The 27634-nt window shown below is 32.3% G+C and overlaps 1 protein-coding gene across 2 annotated transcripts in view; it reads right to left on the bottom strand.

Annotated features, from left to right (window-relative positions):
- The window catches only part of GLS (glutaminase), an 81074-nt gene that overhangs the window by 42758 nt on the left and 10682 nt on the right, over positions 1-27634 (bottom strand). For both annotated transcript variants that reach the window (XM_054566720.1, XM_054566722.1), the window contains exons 2-7: positions 24123-24219; positions 23644-23765; positions 18895-19024; positions 18080-18159; positions 15335-15498; positions 5615-5673 (exon numbers count right to left, since the gene is read on the bottom strand). In XM_054566720.1, the coding sequence (XP_054422695.1) occupies positions 5615-5673; positions 15335-15498; positions 18080-18159; positions 18895-19024; positions 23644-23765; positions 24123-24219 (652 nt within the window). The remainder of the gene's footprint in view (positions 1-5614; positions 5674-15334; positions 15499-18079; positions 18160-18894; positions 19025-23643; positions 23766-24122; positions 24220-27634) is intronic.

Consider the following 27634-nt stretch of genomic DNA (forward strand, 5'->3'; position numbering starts at 1 on the left):
AATTTAGGTAAGCTACTTGAAATCTTCTGGGCAAAACAAAATATTTGAATGATTGTATTGACTCAAGAAAGTCTCTCCAAAACTTCCCCATTTAAATGTAAAAGCACTTGATTAATGTTTGTTCTTATCATTTATCCTGGAAACAGCATTTAACTTAAGTCTATAAATATATTTGCCCCAGTATCTCTTGGAAAGATTTCATGTACCTCAAGGATATATGGACTCTAACAATCATAATATGTCATGTTATTTTAATTTTGAAAAAGTTACGTATAAAGTTTATTTGCAAAGATGTTAGGAAAAAAATACACATACAAAATAAACTAGAATAAATACCCTCCAAACAAAGAAAGCAAATATATGACCTGTAAAAAAAAAACCATCATCATTATTAAGTATTCAGTTGCAGCAGTGTGAAGAAACATGTGAAAATTAAAGATGGGAATACGTACACGGGGACTGGTTATATACTAATCTCTTTATTTTGGGTATTTGAAAACTTTCATGAAACATTAAAGTAAAAAAGTTTATTTGCTAATAATTTCTCAGGCTAATTTACAAAATTGTTCCTTAAGAATATTTTCTTCCTCCTTAAAACAGTAATCCTCAAAAATTATGCATAATGCTGCAACAAAAAGTAACAACTTGATTAAATCCTCTTCCATTTTGCTGAAACCAAAGAACTACAAACAACCTGGTATACAAGAGGACTTGTTTCCAATCATTACAATGACTCACATACTCAATACCATTGTCTCCATTATTTCAAAATGTTCTCTTTTATTGGCGCCCAAAAGGATTTTAGAACCTGAAGCAGTGCGCCACAGTAAAATTTGGGACACATGAGAAGTATGCCTTTCTTCTGGAAAATGGAAGGAAATCTGGACCAAAGGTAGATTTACTTTAAAAAATGCATATTATGAAAACTGAGATTTTGAAGTTGATAGTCTAAAACTATCAATGCCCCTTTTTCTCCAGGAAAAAAAAAACCCTATACCTTGGGATATGTTTATCCCAATTTTAAATCATTATGCAGCATTACTATATATACTGTCATTTTAATCTTGAAAGTTACAGTAAGTATAGCAGAAAAACTTTAAAAATAGATAAAATATATTTACCAAATTTCTAATCCATTAACCAAATGACTTTTAAAAAGCAAAGCATGTGGCTTGTTTGAAAAGAGTAGCAATGAGACTCTGAGATTAGAAAATTATATGTATTTATTTTCTATAAACGTACCTTTCAAATTAAAAAACTTATTCTTTTAAAGAAAACTTTATAAATGAAACTTGATAAAGAGGAAGAGAGTTTTAACACTGGCTAATAAAAAATTTAACTATATTATTGGAGTGTTTTTAACAATCTGTTTTCACAAAATACTTATAAACTGAACCATGTATTACACACTTTAACAGGTGAAAATATCAGTGTTAACAGGGATAAATTTAATATAAAAATGACTTAAAGTCACTGTATTAATCAGTTATTTGCATGTAAATCACTCGATTCCATTCATATAGTATTGTGATGTAAAAGCCAGTTGACAATAGAGATTGAAGAAAAAAAGAGGCATGGAAGAGGCAAAAGAAGTAATTGAAAATTTTATAGAATATTCTCAGTTTAATCTTGCCACAGAAAATGTTTTAAAACTAAATACTTGGAGGATTACAATAAATATTACAGGTAAAAAATGTTCCAAATAGAGTTTTTTTCACAGATTAACTGTCAAAATAAAACAACGAAAAAGTGAATTCTGTTGATTAATAAGTTTACCTAATTTCATTTAAAAGAAACCTCAAATACATCAACTGATATAAACATGAAGTGAATAAACCCATATAATCTTTTCTTATGAATGCCAGGAAGTCCAAGGCACCATCCATTGCTCCCTAGAGCCACAAACTACCTTAAAAATGTGACTTACAAGCAAGTCTAACAGGTTATTGCTAACATGACCAAACTGAGCAGTACGTATGTATTAAATTTGTCTTGATTTTCATGGAGCATGATTAAACTTTTTTAAGAGACAGAAGGGAAAAAAAACTTACGCTTTTTTTAAGTTAAAAGATCCTTTTATTTAAAAAAATTGAGCTTCTTCAAGTGACAAAAACTGGAAATTACCACTAGAATAGAGATACATAAACGAAGAGGACAATGTAACTTCTTTACTTTTAAAATAAAAAAGCAGAAGTGTGCCAATAATCTTGTAATATGTAGTCCTCATTTTCGTACCCTAACCAAACTTTTAAACTGAAACTAGGTGAAATTTTTACTACTAGAAAAAAAATTATATTAGGATACTGCTATTTCATCCAAAATAACTGTGCTCCTTTCAAATTTATTTTTCTCTTTCTTTTAAATCAAACAACCACATTATCATCATCAAATAAGACAAACTGCATCAAAAAGTATTTCTTTAAATTTAGTAGCTACAATATTAAAAAAAAGAATATAGTACCTTTATGTTTTTTCTAAAATTATGTGCATTTTATGTACAAAATGACATTGCTTTTATTAAGGTATTTACCTATATAGCTTTAAATTTTTAAATATTGGTGGTTTCCTATAAGATTAGTAGTTAAGAATTTATGCAACAGGTTCGTTCTGTCCAAATCCTCCTTTCTTTCCACAATCTGCTAATCCTTTGAACATTTGCTCTGCCTCTTCCCCCATTTCCTGAGGATCACCACCAACCCTACAAGGAGAAAATATCAATACTACAAAATTATAAAATAAAGAGTCTTACTAAAGACTCTACTTAATTTTTTGTGTGTGGGAGGGAAAGTAACATGAGAGAGAATATTTTAATAGCATCATAATAAAGTCTTGAATTTTGAAAGAAAAAAATAGCTTTAAGGTCATTAACTAAAAGAGCTGAAAAAAGAGGGCTCATATCTAGTAATCTAGTAGCCATGGTAAAATATCCAAACTCTGGGTACTCAAATGCAAGCTCCTTGAGAAAAGGCCTAGGTCTTACAGATAGTGAGTACTAAGTCTCAAGAATGTCTACGTGTATCACTGAAAATTAGATGTGACTTTTAAGTCAATAAATTTGTATCTTTTGTATACATTAAAATTCAGAAAATAAAATTTCAGCCTCTTGGACTATAGATAGATAGATATAGATATAGATATAGATATATAGATATAGATATAGATATATCTCCATAGTAGGTAAAGACAAAGATATAATTAAGAGAAACAGCAAACAGAAAAATCAGGAGATTTAGCTCAAGCCTGATTCCGCTGCAATTAGAACCTATTCAGCCTCAGTTTCCTCACTGCATCTATATAGAGTGAAAGGGCTGGGCTTGAAGACCCTTTCAGCTATAGATTACCTCAATTTCAATTATCAATTCATAAATATGTGATCATATAACTTGCAGAGATCACATACAACTATTTATAAGAGTTCTAAATTCTTTTTTAAAGTATGTAAGTATTATATTGATATATTGGGGCAGTTTTACAGAGGTATATCAGGCTAACCCCTCCAAGATTTAGATAAACATCATTTTAAACACACACACACACACACACACACACACACACACACACACACACACAATCTTGTGAAACACCTTCTATTCTAAAAACAAATCAAAATAGAAATGCAAAAAAAATGACCTTCAGTATGAAGCATATCCCAAAGCTTCATTTCCAGTATTTTTAAAACTTTTATAAATTTAAAATCACTGATCAAATTTGTAAATACAAAGATGACTCAGTTAAATTTGTGCACTGTTGGACACTGAACCACACTGGTGTGTTTCTTTAACTCTGTTTCTAAGTACTCATATAAATATGGCTCAATGTACAAGTTACAGATTGTGAACGAAGACGGTAAGTAAAACTAATGAAGTGACAGTATGATGTGACCAGACATGCATTTCCCACATGCAGTATTTCAGGGTGGTATATTAAACCCATAAATCATTAAACCGAAGATGGTTTTTAATTGCATGCAGTTAAAGAAGGTTTCTATTAATCATTTACATATGCCCTTTCTTGAAAATACTACTGTGCCATGTCAATCTTTCTCCAGTGTGAGAGTTCTTAAACGAGTATCCATGGACTGGCTTCAAAGGGTCTGTGAACTCCGAAAATTTTATATAAAATCATGGTATGTGAACATTTTTTCTGGGAAGATCTAAAACAGGTTCAGAACCATTCTAGTGGTTTTCTCATCAAGAATTATTAACACATACATTGTAGTATTATAACTTTGATTACCTCTAATTTAAGTTGCTTGTTCAAATCTAACAATTATTGTTAAGACTTTTCTCTCATTGCAGTATTTATTGTATTTCATTATAAGGGCCCATTTACTTGTGTATACTCCACTATCATGTAAGCCATTTGAAGGCAGGACTGTGCCTAGCACTATTCATATTATATTTTTTTACCATAAACAGTTTATTTTCACCTCAAACTGACAACTTTTTTCTTATATGAAACAGTCATGAATAACTAGACATTATAAAGAACAAAATGAAAATTTCCATAGCTTATTAAAATTAGTTACATTAAAAAACAATACTTGGCTATAATATCTACCTTACAGGAGTTACAAGGATTAAGTGGCCAGTAGTTTTGAAGCCTTTTCCCTAAACTAACAGCTAAATATATATATTCCTAAGGTAGTAGTCTTGTACTTTAAAGGCATTTTCTCAAGAACATATAAAATTCATGAAAGTTAACAGGATTTATAGTATATATAGTAGATGAATTTTTATTAATTGGGCCAGGGGCATAATTTATATTCAAACATTCTTTGTCTAACCAGGATATCCCATCCTCAATAATACATCTACAAAGCCATGGGTTTTTTTTTCCCCAAGCTTGGAATAAATAGGCACAGATTTACTAAGGAAAGTGCATAAATGTTGCAAATGCAAATCTAAACAGCACCATACAACAGAACCATTTTCAAACAACATGAGAGTTTCCAATTATTAAGGCAAACCAGATACGCGTGTGCGTGTGCGCGCACAAACACACACAAATTGAAAACATACAATGCAAACCAAAGCATGAGAAAAATAATATAACTTAATAATTGGAGTAAGTCCTTTTTATTTTAGTTATTACATGATTGAAATAAAATAAGTTCAAATGAAAATAATGAAGTTAATGAAAATATAAAAGACTTGAAATGTTTAAGGGTAAACATACTTTGTCTTAACACAAAGTACCAGAACAATTTGTTCCTACATATGCTGATGACAAACATTAAACAGTAAATATTTTTAACTCTGTTTACAACTGTTCATTCTAAGAGAGCCAAAAGGAAGAGAAAGAAAAATCAAAATTTTAAACAGAAAAGCATCTGTCCCTATTGTTCAGCAGACTTCTTTTTGAATTTTTGCCAGATCATCAGGTCAAGAGTAACTGTTGAAATTTACAATGAGTCATCTGTTTTTAATTTTGCCCTTGAAATTATACCATTTATTTTTATATAAATAAATATCCTAATCTTACACTATTTGTTTAATGTTTTTAACACCAAAAGAAAACTTTTTATACTTCTACATAAATAATCCAAAATCCACCTTTATGCCTTAGTTACTAAAAAAATTTACAAGGTTAAAAGGAAATGTCAACATTTTACCTTTATTAATGAAGTCACAACAATTGCTCCAGCATTTACCATAGGATTATGTGGTTTATCTGTAACATATAAAAGCAGTAGCATTATTTCAAATACCTGATCACATTTTCTGTGATGCATAGGTTCTTTTCATGAGCATGTATCTTATTTCTTTATGTAAGCCATTGTTACAGTTCTTTAGGGAGTGGGGGAAGGAGTGTGGAGGAATGCATTTAAACTCACTTGCATATCAAACCAGTAATACACCTCCAGGAAGCTATAATAATTATATAGGCAAACAAAGATTTATGTACAGAAAAGCAATAATTAGTAATGTAAGAGCATATCCAAATTTCCTAATTCTGCCTTTTATTAGCTATTTGACCAAGGGCAAGTAACTGATCTTCACTGAGTCTCAATTTTCCCATCTGTAAACCAGCAGTAACAATAACACCAACACCTCAGTAAGTCATAATGCTTAAACAGAGGGTTCTGGTCCATATGGCAGAGCAGGTAAACCTACTGGCACCCTCCAAAGATCAGATCAAAATTAAAACTAAACTACAGTACAACCATTATTGAGAACCACTTGAAATCTAGCCAAACAGAAGTCCTATGACTTCTAAGAATAAGAAGTCCTAAGGATATACAGTTCGAGAAGCAATATTGAGACTGGTAGGAGGGGTAAAGACTTGGAAAGGCTGGTCCCCACACCCACATGTAGAAGTTAAAAAATCAGGACTATCCCAGCTTCAGAGGTACCTGCGAAAATCTAAGGGTCCCAGCCACACACAAAGTTCTCCAGCCCAGGGTTCCAGTGCCAGGAAGATAAATCTCTGTAACTTCTGGCTGTGAAAACCACTAGAGATTAAAGTTAAGATGGAGGGCTGCTGGAATCCCAGGCAGTTCCTCTGAAAGGGATTGCACACGGACTTACTTGGATTTACTCACTCGGAGCTCCAGCGCTAGGGCAGCAGCTCAAAAGGTGCCACCGACATACAGGGAAGAACTGAACTGTCTGGCTCTGGGGCAAGGGCTAGAAGGGCAGCTTTCTCACTGACAGAAGTGCTGGAAGAAGCCATTATTCCTTTGCTGAGCCCTCCCATTGCAGGTACTGGCAGGCACCATATATGAGTCTCCATCAACCTGATTATCACTGTTCACCCCATGTTGGTGATTCACTGAGACTCTGCCCCACCCAACTTCCAGGCCCATCCAAGTCACTTCCAGTAGCTTTTCCATACAAATGGCCTCTGTTGGCTCAGACCGTGGGCTTTCCTAAATTCTCTCAAAGGTTCACAAACCCCAAGGAAGCAGCATCTGACCTCAGCATGCCACATACCTCTAGCTAAGTGGTCCAAGACTACCACTAGTGGTAGGCAGACTATGTTCGTAGCTTGGCTACTCATAGATACCTCCACGCCCAGCACAGGTAGTAGCTATCTGCAGAAGACTTTGTAGCTCATGCCAGATGGGAGGGCATAGGCAGCAGCTCCTCTTGGCCTGCACCTCCTGCAGGGCCCCAAAGATGGAACACCCAGTGGCCATCTTCAGACAACGCCAGAGAATCACCCAACCACCTCCACAAGCGACACTCTCAAGGAGTAGACTAGGCCAGTATCAGAACCCAGCTGAAGCAAGTTCTGTTCCATGCAGCTGGCCCCTGCACAGCAGCAAATTCACTATAATCATAGCTGGTCCCCTTAGCCAATTGGTCTGGGGTGGTCAATCCCTCCCATTGTCATGCCAACAGCAATCAAGACTCAATTACAACAGGAGGGTGCACACAGCCCACGTTAAAAGTGGGTGAATCTGGGTCATCTGATGGAGCTTGGGTGACCTGGGAGGATGAGGCACTGGACCCTACAGGACACCCATTACATAAAGACACTCTACCAAGACTGGAAGACATAAATCCATCAAATACATAGAAACAAACACAAAGAAGCAGATAAAAATGGGGAAACCAAGAAAATGCCCCAAATGAAAGAACGGGAGAAATCTTTGAAATAAGAACTAAATAAAATGAAGGCAAACAAAATACCAGATAGAGTTCAAAACAATGGTTTTAAGAATGCTCAAGAAACTTAGTGAGAACTTCAACAGCATTAAAAAAGGACATAGAACCCATAGAAAAGAACCAGTAAGAAATGAAGACTATAATAACTGAAATGAAGAATATACTAGAAGGAATCAACAGCACATTAGATGAAGCAGAGGATCCAATCAGAGATTTGAAAGAAAAGGCAGGAAAACATACCCAGTAAGAGCAGCAAAAAGAAAAATTATTTAAATAAGGATAGTTTCAGGGACCCTTGAGACAACCTGAAGTGTAATAACTGTAATAAGTGTAAGAGTACCAGAAGGAGAGTGACAGCAAGAGATTGAGAACCTATGTGAAGTAATAATGACTGAAAACTTCCCTAACTTGATGATGAACCCAAAAATACCTGTAATGAGACACATCTTAATTAAAACGGCAAAGGTTAAAGACAGAATCTTAAAAGCAGCAAGAGAAAGACAATTACCTACAAGTGAGCTCCCATAAGGCTGTCAGCTGATTTCTCAACAGAAACTTTGCAGGCCAAGTGACTGGCAAGAAATACTAAAGTGATGAAAAGAAAGGATTTACAACAAAGATTACTCTACCCATCAAAGCTATCACTTAAAATCAGACAACACATAAAGAGCTTCCCAGATAAAAACTAAAGGAGCTCATCACCACCAAATGAACATTACAAGAAATGGTAAAGGGTCTTCTCTTTAAAAAGAAAAAAAAATTATGAATAATAAAATGGCAATAAACACATATCTATTAACAATTATTTTAAATGCAAATGGATTAAATGCTCCAATGAAAAGACAGGGTGGCTAAACAGATAACAAAACAAGAAGTATATGTGCTATCTACAAAAGACTCATTTCAGTCAAAGGACTCACTGACTTAAAGGATGAAAAAGATATTTTAAGAAAAAGGAAATGGAAGAAAAAAAAACCTGGGTAGCAAAGCAATACTTTTACCAGCCAGAATAGACTTTAAAACAAAGACTATAAAAAGAGACCAAAAAAAGACCCAGCAATTCCACTTCTGAGGGTTTATCTGAAGGAACCCTAAACACTAAACCAAAACACAGATATTCCTATGTTTGCTGCAGCATTATATACAGTAGGCAAGACATGAAAGAACTTAAGTATCATTCAATAGGTTAATGGATAAACAAGTGGTATATATCTACAATGGAATATGAACTCAGCCATAAAAAAAAAAAAAAGTAAAATCTTGCCATCTGCAACATCATGTATGAAACAGGGTATTGTGCTAAGTGAAATAAGTCAGACAGAAAAAGATACATGCCACATGATTTCACTTATATGTGAAATCTAAAAAACAAAATAAACAAATGGTGGGAAAAGACTCATCTTAGATACAGAGGACATTTTGACAGTTGCCAGATGGAAGACTGGGGGGATGAGAGAAAAAGGTGAAGGGATTAAGAAGTACCAATTGGTAGTTACAGAATAGTTATGTAAAGTACAGCATAGGGAATGTAGTTAGCAATACTATAATAACTCTGATGGTGTCAGATGTGTACTAGATTTATTGGGGTGATCACTTTGTAAGATATATAAACGTGTAATCACTGGCTGTACACCTGAAACTAATATACTGTACATCAACTGTAATTGAAAAATAAGAAAGCATTAAAAAAAATAAAGATGAAAGAAAAACTAACAATGCTTGAATAAATCAAAACACACGAAATACTTAGATAGTTCCTGGCATATCCTTTAGCACTAAAATGTTACTATTAAAAATCACCTTGGAAAAACTGCAACTAGTGCAAACCTAATTTTGATTTAAGTGTTTAATTTTTGTGTTTATGTGTATACACACACACACACATGCAGAAAAAGGAAACACAACCACTAATAAAGGTTACATAGTTATAAAAAGATTATAGACAATTTAAACTGGATTCTCTATGCTTATACTTCTCGATAATAAGAATGTATTTCTTACCTAATTTTAAAAATTACTTAAAATTTAAGTTCATCCAAAATTCTACCTCATCTCCTAATTCTTAGAATATTGGGTTTGCCAAAAAGTTTGTTTGGTTTTTTCCATATGATGGCTCTAGTAGCGCTCAGTTGTCTTTACTTCATTTGAAACAATTTTGCTAGGCTGTATTGTTATAGCTGCCTTATCAGAGTGCATTTTTTAAAAAAACCTCAAAACTGGTGAATTTTTGTGTAGCCATTTTAATATTGAAGATGGAAGAAAATATGCATCATTTTTTGCATATTATGCTCTATTACTTCAAGAAAGGTAAAAATGCAACTGAAACACCAAAAAGGATTTGTCCAGTGTATGGAGAAGATGCTGTGGCTGATCGAATATGTCAAAAGTGGTTTGTTAAGTTTCGTGCTAGAGATTTCTCACTGGATGATCCTGCATGGTTGGGTAGACAAGGTGAAGTTGACAGTGATCGAGACATTAATTGAGAACAAACTTCTACCATGCTGGAGATAGCCAACATACTCAAAATATCCAAATCAATGTTACTGGTGAAAATTGTTTTTTATTTTATGGAAAAACACCATACAGACTTTTTGGCCAACCTAACAGAATTTCAAATTTCAAGTGATTACATTTTTACTCATGACATGGCACAACTGCCAAAAAAAAAAAAAAAAACTCTTAGAGCACCAAACACATTTATTTGAGCATAATTCCTAATTTATCTGTTTGTGGTAGTGATTAATTTCTTTGGGAACAAGTTCTTATCTAACTTGACAAATCTAGCAGAATTAAGTTACTGCTACATTATTAGTCCTCCTGAATTTTAAGCAAGTTAACATTCTAAGATATGAGCTTATGGCTAAACAATCCTGAGCTTTGGCAAATAGCCTGGCAGATTTTCCAACTGTTAAATAAAGAGTTACCATACAGCCAACCAATCCCTCTCCCAGACATATAATCAAGAGTAATAAAAATATATGTGCACACAGAAACTTGTACACAAATGTTCATGGCAGCATTACTGGTAATAGTCAAAAAGGGGAAAACCCAAACATCCTGATAAATGAATAAACAAAACGTAGAATTATCATCCATACAATGGAATACTCTTCAACAATATAAAAAAATGAAGTACTGACACATGCTATATTTTGAAAGCACCTTAAAGACATTATGCTAAATAAAATAGGCTAGTCATAAAAGACAAAATATATGATCCCATTTATATGAAATGTCTAGAATAGGCAAACCTATAGAGACAGAAAGTAAACTACTAGTTTGCTAGGGGTAGAAGAGAAATGGCTACTAACTGCTAATTGATGCGGGGTATCTTTCTGGGGTGATAAAAATGTCCCAAAATCAACTGTGGTGATGGTTGCACAATTCTATGAATATAATAGTTACTGAATTTTACACTTTAAATGGGTTAATTATATGGTATGGGACTATCCCAAAATATGTATCTCAATAAAGATGTTAAAATTTTTAATTTAAAAAATCAATAAAGACAAAAATTTGGGTAACTGACAGTCTACCAGTTTCCCTTAATAGCTATGCTTTAAACCCAATACATTTTGAGTTACTCATGATAATGACTAGTTCCAAAAGTTAAAATAAAACTTAGTATAGTATCTGAAAATTACAATCAAGATTTCTCCTATTCCAAACTATACTAAGGGAAGTTTCTTTTATCTGAGATCACATGCAATTAGAGCAATTACTGTCACATAAAAACAGTACATGGCAAGAGGGAGACAAGAAATAAACATTAAAAAAAAAAAATTTACCCACCAAAAAGCCCTAGCTGGTGTGGCTCAGTGGATTGAATGCTGGCCTGAAAATAAAAGGGTCGCTGGTTCGATTCCCAGTCAGGGCACATGCCTGGCCTGTGAGCCAGGTCCCAGGTGCAGGGGCACAACAGGCAACCACACACTGATGTTTCTCTCCCTCTCTTTCTCCTTCTCCTCCCCCTCTCCAAAAATAAATAAAATCTTTAAAAAAACAAAAAAAGATACAAAAACTCTTCCAAAAAAAATTTTTACCCACCAAAAAGAAAAACCACATGCAGAAAGTAGTATATGAAAATCCAGCTGTGCTAAATTAGTTTATATTTGTTATTGTGTAGATATTCAGGTATGTGTCCTTTCATGTTTTGTTTTTTGTTTTTTGACATCAGGTTTATACTTTTAGTGCAATGATTTTCAAACTGTGTGCCCAAGAATTTTTAAAACATGCAATACCTGACTATTCAGTCAGGGGCACGGACCTTTTTTTCCCTTCCATTGCCAAATGAAAAAATGACCAGAGCAAACACAACAACAGCTGTCAGGTGTGAATAAATTAAAATTATACCTATTTTTAAGTCAGATCAGCAAAAAATACATTTTTTGGTGTGCCACGGAATTTTAGTCATTAGTTTACATATGCCATAAGATGAAAAGGTTGAAAGTCACTGCTCCATGGCCCTAGGAGGCAGCTAATGTGTATATTCCAAATGGTACCACATAAATATGGACATTTGATATTTTTAAATCATAAATATTTAGCAATTATTACATAAGCTACATTCAAGACCTTTCAAAGAACACTAAAACATTTCATGGCATGACAGATCAATTTCAGATATGAGACTGCTCACCCTACCCTCGGCTCAAAATCAGACATCTGAATGGTTGGAAATACAACAGAGATATTGTAACCTAACACCAGCATTTACTAAAGTATAAAACCTCATACTGAAACCTATGACTTTAAAAGCTACTTTTTTTCCCGTTCTGCCACAAGGAGGAGAAAACTGAAGGGTTTAATTTAGAATTTTTAATTAAAAATATTTATGACAACAGTAGTAACGCTTAAGCTAATTAATAAAGGCTACTATTTAATAACAAGTATTAGTTTAATATAATGACAGAATAGACGTAGATGACATTTAAAATTATGGGCATATTTTTAACTAGAATATACAAAACTGACTAATTTTACACATATTTATTCTTGCTCCAAGACAGTAACATGCAGAATGCTCTTCCATATTATATTTTCAAGCTGTTAAAAACATGAAACCTTAAAAAGATGTGGTTCATAATTGAGGCTATGTCAAAGTTACCACTTATACTAAATACTAAATTATACTGTTAATGTTCAGTATAATATGGATATTTATATTTTAGGCATTATACTGGAATTTTATAGGGCCATATAAAAATTAAAATGTATTCTCTATTGGTTTAATCTTGCAATGCTCACTTACACAACCGCCCAAACTTTGTTATTTCTATAAAATTCAGTCCTATCATCCTCATGTGTATTAATTCAACTCCTCTTCATTTTCTAACCTGCTATACTTATAAACCAATATATATACCTTGGCTTCTGTCAATTACACACTTATAATTAGTAGTATGCAATGCTTGAGTTTGTGTTCTTTTTCCATGTATCACATGTAATTGTTTTCTCTATCCTTTAGTATTAGCTAGGTAAGTTATTCCAAGAATCAAGACCCACACACCCTCCTAGCTGTTAACAATACAAGGGAAGAAGGCTATAAAGATGTGTTGATAAACTTAATTTCCACTACAAGGCTGAAAAAGACTTCACTTAGGAGATAGTTTTTTCCAAATTGGAATCTCCATCAAGTAACTTATTTCTTCATTTATAATAGAAAATACCACCAAACTACCCGCCACAGGATTAAAACTTTATATACTATAAAGTATTTTAAAACTACTGATATTAAAAGAGTAATTAAACTACTGATATTAAAAGAGTAATTACTATAATTTCTTTATCTAGTCATTATATTGATATTAATTTTAACATAATTTTTTAAAGATTTTGTTTTACTTTTAGAGAGAGGGGAAGGGAGGGAGAAAGAAAGGGGGAGAAACATTGGTATGTGAGAGATACATCGATTGGCTGCCTCTCACACGCCTGCAACTGGGGACCTGGCCCACAACCAGGCATGTGCCCTGACTAGGAATCGAACCAGCAGCCTTTTGGTTCACAGGTCAGTGCTCAATCCACTGAGCCACACCAGCCAGGGCTTAACTTTTAATCTTATAAAGCTAGAACAATAATACACGTTTATAACGCTAGATACCTAGTCACACATGCACATACACAAAGTGTATAGTTTTACGATAAATCTACCCTTGAAATTTTAAATATGAAAAAGACTTATAAATTGTTTTTTGCTGGAGCTAGTCTAAAACCAGACTCTAGAGCACACAGCCTATGCAGAACTCAGGAATGGGGTACAGCAAGGCCTCCCATTTTTCATTACTTCAAGATTCCTGGTATTGGCTCAAGCCTGAAAAGGTCAAAGAATATCAAGGCAAAATCCCTTGTTATATTTTCAGTTTCAGATATTATAAACCAGTGCAAAGTTCCTTGAATTCCTATGATTTTTTTTCTTATAGATATTGTGTCAATAAATCATAATTTCTAAAATCATAAATGCACATGGTAAGTTATTTACAATGTTAAGTTCATTTACTCCAAGCCCAATTTATGTTTCTAAAATACGTCTTCATATTCAAATTCTTGTAGTTCTTAATTTTTATTCTTTAAATACCTTTCTCAAAAATCAATCGATTCACCAGAATCACCTATTCTATTTTACCTCATATAGGAAAATCCTAATTTTTCTTGTAAAATGTTTAATCTTATTAGAACAAAAATATTCTTTCCATATTAAATCTTGATGTCAGTAAATTTAAAAAATAAAGTACTTCTACATGTAATGTCCTTTATGGTAATCTTCATAAAGTCAAATGTAACATCAGGATAAAGATTAAGATAAAAGAATAAAATGTAATTGCTTTCAAAATAGGAAAAGAAACATAAGAAAATACCTAATAACTTCACTAAAAAAGAAAACTATAAATTACATTTCATTTTTTATCCAGCAGAAAGAAAAAAATACAAAAGTATATATATTTCTTCAAACCATTACTGCAACTACTGAATTCCTCAGATCTATCTTAACTTACCACACAATGAGAAACCTAGCATATGCCTGAAAGATTAAAAAACAGAAACAAATCCATACATTGGTATGTAAATTTAAAACACCAACTATCAGATTAAAAGTAGTAACTACCTTTGTCCTCCTTTTTTCTTGTGGATCCCTGTAAAGTTATAAGGCTTATGAATTTCCCAACTATTTAACACAAGATGTTTCTTTCAAATATTAAATGTTATGAAACAGAAAAAGCAAAACCACTGTATCAGCCAGGGCCAACATGAAAAACTTGTTATTATGGACATTTTCAAGTATATACAGTACACAAAAGCAAAAAGAATAGAATATAAACACTCATGTATCTATCCTTTAGCTCGAAAAATTACCCACATATAATAATAATCACATCCAGCACTCCCAGCAACACTCTACTGAATTATCCTAAAGCTAGTATCAGATATTGTGAGATTTTACTATGAGATATTCCCCTATGGATGATTATAAAGTGAAAATCTTACTCCCTGCCCCCATCCTCTCCTTATCCCACCTTCCAGTGGAATGCGATGCCTAAAATAACTATTTTTAAAAGTAGGTTATAAAACCATCTTTATGGGTTTCACAGAATTCTGTGAAAAATGAAAGCATGAATGCTTTTAATTGTCTTTAAAAAAATTAAAAAAAATTTTTTTCTAGTAATTATGTAGGTTTACATAGGAAAGTAAAATTTTTTTCCAACCAACGTTATAGTAATTCTTACCATCTTCATTTAAAAACAGTTTGTTGAATCTTAATCCACTTGGCTCTTTCCCAACATATCGATGTACATATTCTGTTCCAAGATCATTAACAGCAATGGCGTATTTCAAAGGTTTTACACAGGACTGAAGACAAAATGGAACTTTGGTATCTCCAATAGAATGCCTATTTAAAAGCAGATTAAAAATTAATTAAGATAAACTGGAAAAAAAGTAACTGAATCACTCACTGGAGTTATTTTCACATGTTAATTCTAATTTACAAACGTTTCCCCATAATTCAATCACAGGTTTAGTTAGATATTAAAAAAATAAATATAAGTGTGTTTACTTTTAAGAAGCATAGTATAAATAAAGGCAAGGGCTTAAAAGTACTCAAGTAATAATTCAAAATTTAATAAGTAATGTGAAAAATTTCCTCAGCGCAAGGGAGTATGGCCCTCCTTACTCCTACCTGTTTTCAATCATATAAAATGAACTAGTCCTTTTAGAAATTAGTCACCATTTTTTTTTAACTTCATAGCCTGAACTATGGCTAAACCATGGTAAAACCATAGTTAATTTTTAAACAGAGCACAATTTAGATTCAAAATCATTCTCTGAGAGCCCACCTATAAATGCCTCATCTTGTCAACCACATCTACTTACAATTCCAACTCCATTATATAAAATGGCAATGAGTATAGCTGGACTAATGGTAATCATTATCACCATACATATGACTAGAACAAAAAGAAAGCTTCATGATAGCAAATTGGGATACACATGATGTAAAGAATTGGTTTAAAAATAAAAAAAATCCTCACTGACCCAATTATAATGTAAGCTTCACAAAGGGGGAGATCTTTGTGTGGCTCAAGTATCCCAGGTGCCCACAACAGTACCCCACACATTACAGGCACTCATTCATTCAGAATGAAACTCACAGTGAAACTAAGCACTATTGATAACCACCCCTGGGCAAACAGTAGTTAACAGAGAGAGATGTCACAGGGTCACCACACTTCTAATTATATTATGGAAGACAAGTACATATGTATATAGAGCAAAAGCATAATATTTTCCCTATCATCTTTATAAAAAATTTCTAATTCAGACTATAACTTCAACTTGACAGTCATTATAAAACCTGGCCAGTGTGGCTCGGCTGGTTGAAACATTGTCTCCTAACCAAAAGGTTAGGGCATATGCCTATGTAGAGGGTTCACTCCCTGGTGTGGGTACATACAGGAGGCAACCAATCAATGCTTCTCTCTCTTGCACTGATGTTTCCTTCTCTCCCTTCCTCTCTCTCTGAAAGCAATGGGGGAAAAAAGTCCTCGGAGGAGAATTAAAAAAAGAAAAAAAGCCTGTCTTTCCTATGACCTTTGGATTTAAAAATATATATGCTCCTGGCGGTGTCCAACCTGCAGCCCACAGGCTGCATGCAGCCCAAGATCGCTATGAACGCGGCCCAACACGAAATCATAAATTTACTTAAAACATTAGGAGATTTTTGTTTTCGTTAGTGTTTGTGTATTTAATGTGTGACTTAGAGACACCAAAAGGTTGGACACCCTTAGTCCAAAGTCAATTTTTAAAATTCTCTAGATAAGAAAACTAAGCTAAAAGAATCATCTCTACACACAAAAAAATGTTTAAGAGAAAAGCCATGTGCAAGCATTACATAATAATATTCTCCAAATATATAATTTCCCATTTCATGATAAACCATTTCCTCCAACTACAAATATAGGACTATCACTGCCTACTGGAATGTGCTCCATAAAGATAAAGCCACATCTTCTCACGTATTTGTGTCCTTTCATAGCATTCAACATTTAATTCAACACACAATGAGTGCTTAGTATATTTTACAAGTCCAGGTGAGGATAAAAACCTACCATTATGACTAAATGTTCATGGATTAGATTAACATTTAGTGCAAATGCACTACAACTTAAGAGACCTAGATGCTAATTTCGCCTCTTTTAGTATTATACAACCTCTGGGCCTCACATTCCTTACTTCAAGAATGAATAGACTAAACCATATGTTTTTTTGGTTGTTCTTTTTTTAATTATAAATACTTGAGAAAGGTATTTAAAAAAAGATTAGAATAAAGGCATTTAAGAGATCAAAATATAACAAATGGTGGGGGGCGGGAGGCTTTAATTGGACATTATTTCGAAAAAAAACCCCTGCAATTGTAAGGCTAAATGATCTGCGGTTTTAACAAAATTTAGGGTAAAATTACATCTATGCTATAAATTCATCAATCTGTATACACTTAAGAGTTGTATATCTTATTTTAAATGTTATATTTTAATTAAAAAGTTACTTTAGTGTAAAAAAAAAAAAAAAAGATTATACCTCTGAGCTAAGTCCTCAAGTGAGTAAAAAAAAATAAGTTTTTTTTTCTTTTTAGACTGACAAAACCAACCTAAAACACAATACTAAATCTTTACATCTGACTCACATCATAATAAAAAGTCATTCTTAAAAAGAGATTCTACGACTTTATATACTTCTCCAAGGAACTCTCATCAATTCCTTGGTTTTTAAAAACAAATCATTCTCTCTAAAGTACCCTCAACATTATCCTTTTTATAATTTTGATAGATCCTCATTTGTCAGTGGCTGTGCCGGTTAGTGTGAGCACTTCCCAAAGATGGCTTTCATGGACTTCATGAACTCCTACATGTTTTGCAACTGACTTCTTACGTTACAGATGACTGATGGTTTTCATGGATTTGAAATAAACTTACCTCTGTCCATCGACTGTGCAAACAGATACACCCCACAAATCAGGACTGAACTTGGCTAGTTGAGGAATATAATCTGCAACCTAACCAAAATATTGAAAATTAACCAATATAATACAAGAAAATAATACTTTCTTCTACCAAAAAATTTATCTCAATTTAGCTCCACCAATGGATAGTTATTTTATAACACTCAGTGGCTCTGTAGTCTTTTATAACAATATTCACAAAAACTAAGGGCACAATAGACTTGAGGATTACAGGTGAAATCTAAGTGATTTCTCTCAATCTCCATCATCACCTATGTTTTCCAATACATTCTGTCTTCCAAGAAAAAGAGTCTAAAAGAAGAACTAGGACTTGAAAATTTTTTTAAGAGAAAGAAATAGAGAATTTTTTTAATCAGCGTCATGCTTATAGCGTTTCACTATCTAAAATCTTTCAATATGAAGAAGAAATAAAATAGCCCTTATTATTACTTAGAAGATTTTTTAAACTCAAAACATTTCATTCAGTGTTCAAGGATAAATTATCTGCAGAAGTTTCCAATAAAGTTACCTTTAATTAAAGATTTAAAAGCCACCTCAATCACTTAAAAATCAAAAGGAATTTGTAAACTTAAGATTTCTTTTTACCCAAAATAATGAAGTTAAAAATTTTAAATATTTTAAAAGTACTTGATCTAATAGCTTCATTTAACTTAAATTTCTTAATTAGCAAAACACGAGAAAACTACATAATTTTATTCTCTATGCCTCAAATTGAGATAAAGTTATTAAGTGATTTGTTTAGGAAAATATTCATATTAAAAACATTACCTTTCCTCCAGACTGCTTTTTAGCACTTTCATATAACTCATCGATATGAGAGGTAAAAGACATAAAGTCAGGAATGACAAACTTTCTTCTAAACGCTTGTGTCAACAAAACAATGTTGCTTTGAACACATCTGTGGAATATGAGAAAAATAAATAAACTGAATGCCCTTCAAATATGAGTAGTTGGAAATAACAATATTATTTAGGAGAATATTTAAACAATAGAGAAATTCATCACTTTATACAACAAGCTAAATCCTATAAATTACACTCTTCCTATATTATCTTTATTTCCTTCTAGCAGGCTTTTATGTAGTTGCTTGTAATCTGTTGAACAAGTTAAAGAAATAAATTAGATTGCCTAAAAAGTATATCAAAGATTAAAGCAACAGAGCATTCCATTAAGTATCAAGACCATCTAAAAACAAGTTTCTTAGCCTACCAGAGTTGACAGGCATTCAGCATGACATTTAATTAACAAAAATCAGACTTGAATATGTCTTAGTTGGTCCTATTTATTTTTCCATTAAGTGACCTCAGGCATATATCCCTTATTTCTATAAAACTGTTATTAGTCTTTCACAAAAAGCTACACAGTTTGTGTTTCAACATATTTTTCCTGAATTACATTTCTAAGCTAAAAAATGGGAGATAAAAACCGACTTTTCTTAGATTGTCTCTTAAATAACATACTTACTAAAATGCTTGTAAAAATAACGAGTAATTCTAAACATGTAATGTAGTACAATTAAATTTGCATTACTTGAATCACCAAAAATGTGTAATTACATTATTTTGCTACCTGTAAAATATGTAATACATTGTGGAATAAAAATGTTTCATTGTTTAAAACTATTTAAAAGATGGTAAATCAAGTGACTGGAGGGCATGAAATCTAAGGATGTAAACTAATATTCTTCTTTGTTCTAAAAAGATTTAAGCCAGAAAATCGAAAATCAATATATTAACGTAACCCTTAAAGAAGGTTACAGCCAAACATATACTTGAGGCTCATCTTCTTTAGAGTTTCAATAACTCAGAAATGAAATATTTAATTGCTGAAGAAAAACTTGCTAGACATAAGCATCAAGCTATAATACCAACCTAAGACTACGCCTTTAAGAGACAAAAAACCCCAAAAGTTTATAATTGAAGTATTAAAGTCAAACCATTAACTATGGGAAGTCATTTATTTAACAGATTTCTCACAGGTAATACGACACTATATTAGCAGTTTCTTTGAGGAAAAGAAAAAAAAAAACACCCAAAACTGGCATTTTAAAAATACTAAGTTTCAAGTATTATTCATCCTGTTTAATCCTCAAAATATAAAAACTTTCAGAAGGATTATTTCCCCACTTTACAGATAAGAAAACTTTAACTTGAAAGTAACTAACTTGCACTAATTATAAATGGAGAAAGAAGAAATAGACACTCTCAGTATTTCTTTTTTTAGTCCATGGTAAACGAAAAATTTTTATATCTCAATATTTTAATTCAAGTTGTCCTAAATAAAACAAATTAAAATTAAAACGCAGATTTCACATTTTAACTATTAATAAAAATTCAGAATATATACTCATTTGGTTAACATAAATTAAAACAATGACTTAAAATAAAATAGGTTGTTTTCAGTGACAAAAATGTGCCCCGACACATGAAAAATTAGTCCTAATTTCCATTATTAACCTATACATGTAGAAATAATTGACACCCCAGAGATAACACGTATTTACTTCAATAAACTTTGATGAATTGTTTTCTGATAGCTTCACAATGTTAATCTAAAAAATATTAAGTTTTCCCATTAATTTAATACTTAGTATATTTCAAATAGCAATTCAATTTGTACATGAGTTGAAACATGTACTGAAAATACAGTTCTTAGCAAAAAAAAGAAGACAATTCCTAATCTTAAATCACTGTATTGTATCAAATCAGATACACATCCCTATTTTTTAAGAAGTTATACATGAGTAAATATGAGGACTGCCAATCAAATTTAAATTATTAACCTACCACTATTTAACTATTTAAAATTATCAGCACTTTTAAAAGTGGGCTTTATAATTAACAAAACTGTACAGTCAGTAAAAGGTAGAGTTTGTTTGTTTTAAATCAGAAGATGTTGGTAAAGCTGGGGTAACAGCCTTAACTGGTGAATTACTGTGGCCAACAATAGCAACCTTAAAACTAAGAAAAGTGTCTAACTGCATAATGATGAGCATTCCAGATAGTAAATGTTTTTCTTGGGAGTTATTTTAATATGAATCTAGATAGCATGAATCTAGAAAATCAGATGTCATACAAAATAAACTCTGACGAGGAAGTGCTTATTCATTTCAGTAAGTTACATCTTTCTCATGCTTTGTTTAGTCTTCTCATCTGCAAATTAGAATAATTGTTTTCTTTCCTTCTTTACTTAAAAGTCTATGATTAACAACTGCAGTGTATGTCAATATTTTACAAAATCACTCACATATAATTTTTCACTAGTAAAATAACCCTGAATTTTTAAACAAAATCAAACACTATACAAATGTAAAGACTACCATTTGTTTTTTCCCCAAAAGAAAAAAAGACCAAAAAATTATGATCATACATAAAAATAGTTCTAATACTCAGATGATTAAAAATGCATGAATAAACAAGGCATTCATTTTCAACACAAACTTTCTTGTTCTATTAGTTTTAAAGATAAATTAGCATTAAAAACAATTGACTATCTAGATGGGTACAGGCAGTCTCCAACTTTCAAATAGATTATGCTCCAAATAGTATGCTTAGAACTCATTTTCCCAATTAAAAACAAAAAAAAAAGTCATACATAATAGTTCTTTCTCAGAGTATCCTCAAAAGCTAAATATATTAATCAACAATGTATTTTAGGTAAAATATCAATACACTGACTCTAAATCTGTCCACCTTTATAAATTATTTCTCTGGGAAAATGAATTCCACTATAACATCTCCTTCCTACCTTCATGGAGGTGAAATAGTTTTATTTCTGGCAACACTAACTAGAAAAAATTTTTTGAAAACAGAGAACTTCTCTGCAGCAATCACCTTTCCAGTTGACCTGAAAAGGTTACTATTCAGAGATTTTAAATCACCTCACTCTAGCGATGAGAAGGGCAATCCTTATGCATATAGACAGGATATTCCACTGTTTGCTTGTATACACCACGAAGCATTTGTCAAGTTGGGAACTGCCTATATTACAATCATCAATTTTTTTTAAAGACTGGATTAGTGTTTAAAATAATGGTAGTTGTTTTTTATATAACCATGGGTAGAAAATTTTATGATTATGTTTCCTGGATTTATAATCAATACATTTAAATTACTTTTAGTTTCAGATTTAAACACAGCAACATGTTTAGAAAGCACAAAAAAATTTTAAACAGTACTAAAAAAAGTGTGAGATACTGCATTCACTTAAAATTCCAAAGCAATTCCTCATACCTATTATCAATAGCTCTACCTACCATCTGACAATTTCACTATCAGATATGCCAAAATAACTCCCCAGAAGGCACCACAGTCCAAAGTCCTTTGCACAGAAAGCTCACGAACACTAAAAATAAAAGTCTTTACTGCAAAGGTACAACTAGTTAGAAATTATTCCCTTCTCTCCACAAATAAACAAGTACCAAAGGCTCAAAATTCCTAACACCAGTTCCAACATGGAACTAAAATCTACACTTTACAGGGTCAGCTGAGTTAGAATCAAGAACCTTGTGGGGAAAAGATAAATCCAAACTCTCAGCAGTGCTTCACCAATGCCAAGAAACTTTGAAGGACCTAGTTAAATACTTATACTTTCAGATGACTTAAAACTCCAGGACATTCCCAGGAGATTATCTAGAACAAATACCATCCAACCCCACAAAGAAACCCCACAAAGAAAATTTTTAAAAAATAAATAAAAATACATATACACATATAAATACTTTTTCAAGGCCAATGCTGGAATTCTTTGGATCTATTTCAACCTAAGCCTATGGTCTGAAAAAAGCCAATGTCTTACAGTAGTGTTTACAATTTTATACTAGTTTTCACTTTATTAGTAACTTAAAATCCCATTTACCTCTTTGGAATCCATTACAAACATGCTGTTCATTAAACCATTAAGTAATTCAGACTAGTAGGAACATTTTAATGAAGATAAATAATAAGCAAATAGGAAAGTCAAAAATAAATAATCAACCAAATCAAGGCATCTCCAAAGTTATCCTTAGTTTTTAAATATCTAAGAGGGAAATAGTCAAAAGCCTACGTATTGATACATCCAAAAAGAAGAGAGAGACAATAAAGAATTGCAAATCTAAGGAATACAGGCTGTCTGAAGCTTTCTCATTTTATAATGTCATCTAAATCACCTTGAAAGAAAGAAACAGAGACCATACTGAGAAAGCCTGCAAGACATTCAGATGAACTGGAGATCAATTTCAGCCATGACAGGACAAACAGTATTCTCTATTTAAACAGAATGCAATCTCCAGGTACTGTACATTGGAAACATCCATGGCTACATTTCCTTAGAGCAGTTTCAAAGAAAATATACAATAGCCCCAATGTATTATAGGACTGTAATGTGCACCAAGTTCTTCAAACAATTGATGTTTATAAATCCTGTTTTTGTTTCAGTTACACAGGAAGCACTGGCCTTAAGATGCAATTTTGTTTTAAAATAAAAATCACCACATAGCATAGCAATCACCATTAAATGTTTGTCAGAAATTTTTACTTTTTAAAAAGATCTTTGTCTAGCATGACACCATCTGATGTTGTTTGAAGAGTTAATCTTAACATATCCATACACTCTTTCAACCTGGGATCAGACGTTCGCAATCCTGTAGATTTGAGTGCCTGTTTTTAAAAAAATAAGAGTCTGTAAATATATAGTGCAAATAATGTATATGCTTATTCCAACTAAAAGTTTTTTATTCCTGTACATAAAAACTTCTACCCAGCACCTCAATATGTATATGGCATTTTAGTGTCACTATTACCCACTTTCTGGACAAGTTTCTCATTCTTTCTTTCATTTTCTTTCACTGATTACCTTGAAATGAGCATAATGAAAATTGGAAAGCATAGTTAAGAGAAACAGTGTCAGTCAGAATCTACATGTCAAATGACCTTTAAGACTACATTTCAATTTATCTGTATTACTGATTCAGTACTACTTTTAAAAAGTTTCAGATAGTAAATATAGAAACTTACTGTAATAAATTTATGAACAGGTATTTTCTCTTGTCCTTCTGCAATTGTATAGAACAGCAAATCTTCCAAGCTAGGTAACAGACCCTGTTTTATTTTACTAAAGGGGAAAAAAGAAGAAGAAATTAATCCTTGTGTGAACATTCTAACAATTACCTACATCCATTATGAAATACCCATTAAACCAGACTATACCTGAATTGATTTACATAGTAAGACTACTGTCATATTATATACTGATTTATCAAAATCAAACCAGTATTACTGAAACCACACAGAAAAATAAGTAAATAATGATTCATTAATGAATACAGATATTTTTTAATCCCAGGTTTAAAAATCTTGATTACCATTTCCCGTTGTGCTAATGCCTAATCATCTGTTACAGTGGTACCTTCCTACACAGCCTAATACAATCACCTAATATTAATTAGAGAGCTCAGCAAATGTTCAGGTAAGAGTCAAAACTTTGTTCCTCTTTAAAAAAATATAATGACTACATTTACATATTGTTCAAATAGTTTACCCGACTGCAAAATCTGGGAGAGACAACAATTAAGCACTGGACAAAGATTGGCACACAAGTTCTTGAATCCTGCCTATAATACCTAAAATGAGTCACCTTGTGTAACTGATCTTTCTGTGATTCAGTTTCCTCATCTGAGAAAGGAAGATTAATAGCACCTACCTCAGAGGGTTTTTGGGAGGATCAGTTGACTTATACATTCAATACCTTTAGAACACTGCCTGGCAGAGAGTAGGTACTCAACTGATGGTAGCTACAGTTACTATTTCTAAAGTGTTCTAGGATTACATATACAGATCAAATGCCACAAATCAGAAAGCCTGTAAAAATAAAAATTTTTACCATTAAAATAACTAACTAGTATATTAAAATGCTATGATTAACCAAACTTTTAAACAAAAAAGGAACTTTTCCTATGCATTGAAAAGCTTTCAAGTAAACAAACTACAATACATGTATTAAATGTCTTCTTTTGGTAGGGGTCAAAAACTGAAAGTAACACGTTTCATTATTCTGCCCACCAATACTGTCAATAAGCAGTACAGTGATGTTATAAGGACTACAGATCTAAGGCAGATTAATCTGTTCCCCACCCATCACCATTTATTAAAATGGGGGAGAAATACATATATCTGTGTATATACATGTATGTCTGTATACATAAAATATTCTGGGAAGCACTTTACCTGTATTTCAAGAAAGTGAGAGAAAATTAGAAAAGGAGGGAATACTTGTTTTCTCAAATTCAGACCATAATATTAAGTCAATACTGGACTGGCCATTAGTAGAATAGCAGAATAGCAACTTTCAAAGGAAAATTCTGTAATTACTTTTGTAAAATAAACTGTCACATAGCATAAGTCTGTTTAAAATTCTTTTTATACTGTTAAAAAGAGCTTTTCTAGGTGTCCAAATATGTACTGGATTACACAAAGATTACATAAGGTGTGAAAATAGTTCCACACTTTAGTAAGACTGACCACATGTATTTAGTAATTACTTAATGTAATTACTTCCCTGTTATTAGTGATCTATATTTCTGTCTTAAAAAAAATAGAAAATAGAGTTGGTTCACAGAGCATGTACATTTATACATGCAAATATATAATGTCTCCTAAAATATAACTGTTGATATTACAATTTATATTTGTGTTCAAAGTTATTACAACTTTTAGTTTTTAAAGTCAACCTTAAAATATATGAATTTCAGGCCAAGGTTTTAAATAAGTTAACACATATCATAATTTAGTGACATATCCTGGATATATAATTACTCCCTGAAACAATTTTGGCTCAGAAAACTTTTTAAAATGTATTTGTGGCCCTTGCTAAGCAGCTCAGTTGGTTGAAGTGTCATCCCCTATGATAAAAGCTTGTGAGTTTGGTCCCCAGTTGGGGTGTGTATGGGAGGCAACCAATTGATGTTTCTCTCTCACATCTATGTCTCTCTGTTTCACTCTAAACATAGCCTCAGATGAGGATGAAAAATAATGTATTTGCAATATTTTAAAAATAAGAGCTAAAATTTACCAATAACTTATGTTCTAAATACTCTCAGAGCATGCATTCTAATGTAATCCTGCCAATGATTTTATGATATAAGGTACTGTTATTACCCAGAATATAGTATGGTTCCTGGTACATAACAGAAGCTCAATAAATGTATTATTTGTTGAAAAAACATATGACTCCATCCCCATTTCACAGATGAGGAAACAGAGGCTTAGACAAATGAAACTTTCTAAAGCTGGGTAGTGGCCGAAGATGGATTTCTCTTAATCCAGAGTCCAAACATTTACACTACATACCACTACAGTATACTGGGTTTCAAACTTACTAGTTATTAGTTATTACTGTTATAATACACAGTTTTTCTTGGTCTTACTCGTATCTAAAACCACTGAACAGCCCTGGCTGATGTGGCTCAGTGGATTGAGCTTCAGCCTGCGAATCAAAGGGCCACTGGTTCAATTCCCCGTCAGGGCGCATGCCTGAGATGCAGGCCAGGTCCCCAGTTGAGGGTGCATAAGAGGCAACCACATACTGATGTCTCTTTCCCTCTCTTTCTCTTCCCTCTTCTCTAAAAATAAATAAAATTTTTGAAATAAATAAAGTAAAACCATTAAACAGTGTTCAACAATACTAATAATATTTTAAGAAAAAGTGAGCCAAAAAAAAAATCAGTGAAAAAGAACATACCAATTATTAACAGAAAGTGGTTTGTCAAATAAACTGCAGACAGTGATAGTTTATCACTTAAAAAAACTGCTGAATAAGGTTTCTATGTATTTATCACACCAGTAAATGGTATTTGCTTTGCTTAAAAGCTATGTAAATCACATAAAACACATATACACTTCTTTATCTTATGGAACATAGTGCAAAAAAAAAAAAAAAGAAAAAAATTAAAGTGACTGTGTTACTGCATGGCTAGCAAAAAAGGTAAATATTTATTTGCTTTTGGACAAGAGATTAATTTCTATCCACAGGAGAGAGATTTAAGTCATCTCTAAAAAGTGAAATGGTCAAAATTGATAAAAACAAAATACTACCTATCTTAGCATTCAAAAACTCAGACTTTGATCTGAGAATGAGTCATCTTCAACAATCTGGTGAACAAATGTACAGATTCTCCCCAAATTTTCAAACAGGTACAAATTACTCCAAAGACCTTCTTGTCCCTTTTTTCCTCCTCAAATTGAGTATGGCTTTGTGACAACACTTTGTAACAACATATTTTGCTATTAAAATTCAAAAGCTAAAAACTTAGTTTTCAGTAACTATACAGTAACTAGAAAATCCTTGAGAAGTATTTAAATTTTAATGACAAAAAATTAAAAATAAAGATTACAGCAGGCTTTCAAACCTTAACATCAACAATATTAATAAACCCAAGTGATCCCTTCAGATACCCTAGAGAAAAACATAAAATGGTTATGACATTCAGCAACTAAAACAGAATATATGTAGGTTAATGAATCCAAAGAAA

This window comes from Pteronotus mesoamericanus, unplaced genomic scaffold (genome assembly GCF_021234165.1).
Source record: "Pteronotus mesoamericanus isolate MK-2021 breed Mesoamerican mustached bat unplaced genomic scaffold, CSHL_Meso_final contig_179, whole genome shotgun sequence".
Taxonomy (NCBI): Eukaryota; Metazoa; Chordata; class Mammalia; order Chiroptera; family Mormoopidae; genus Pteronotus; species Pteronotus mesoamericanus.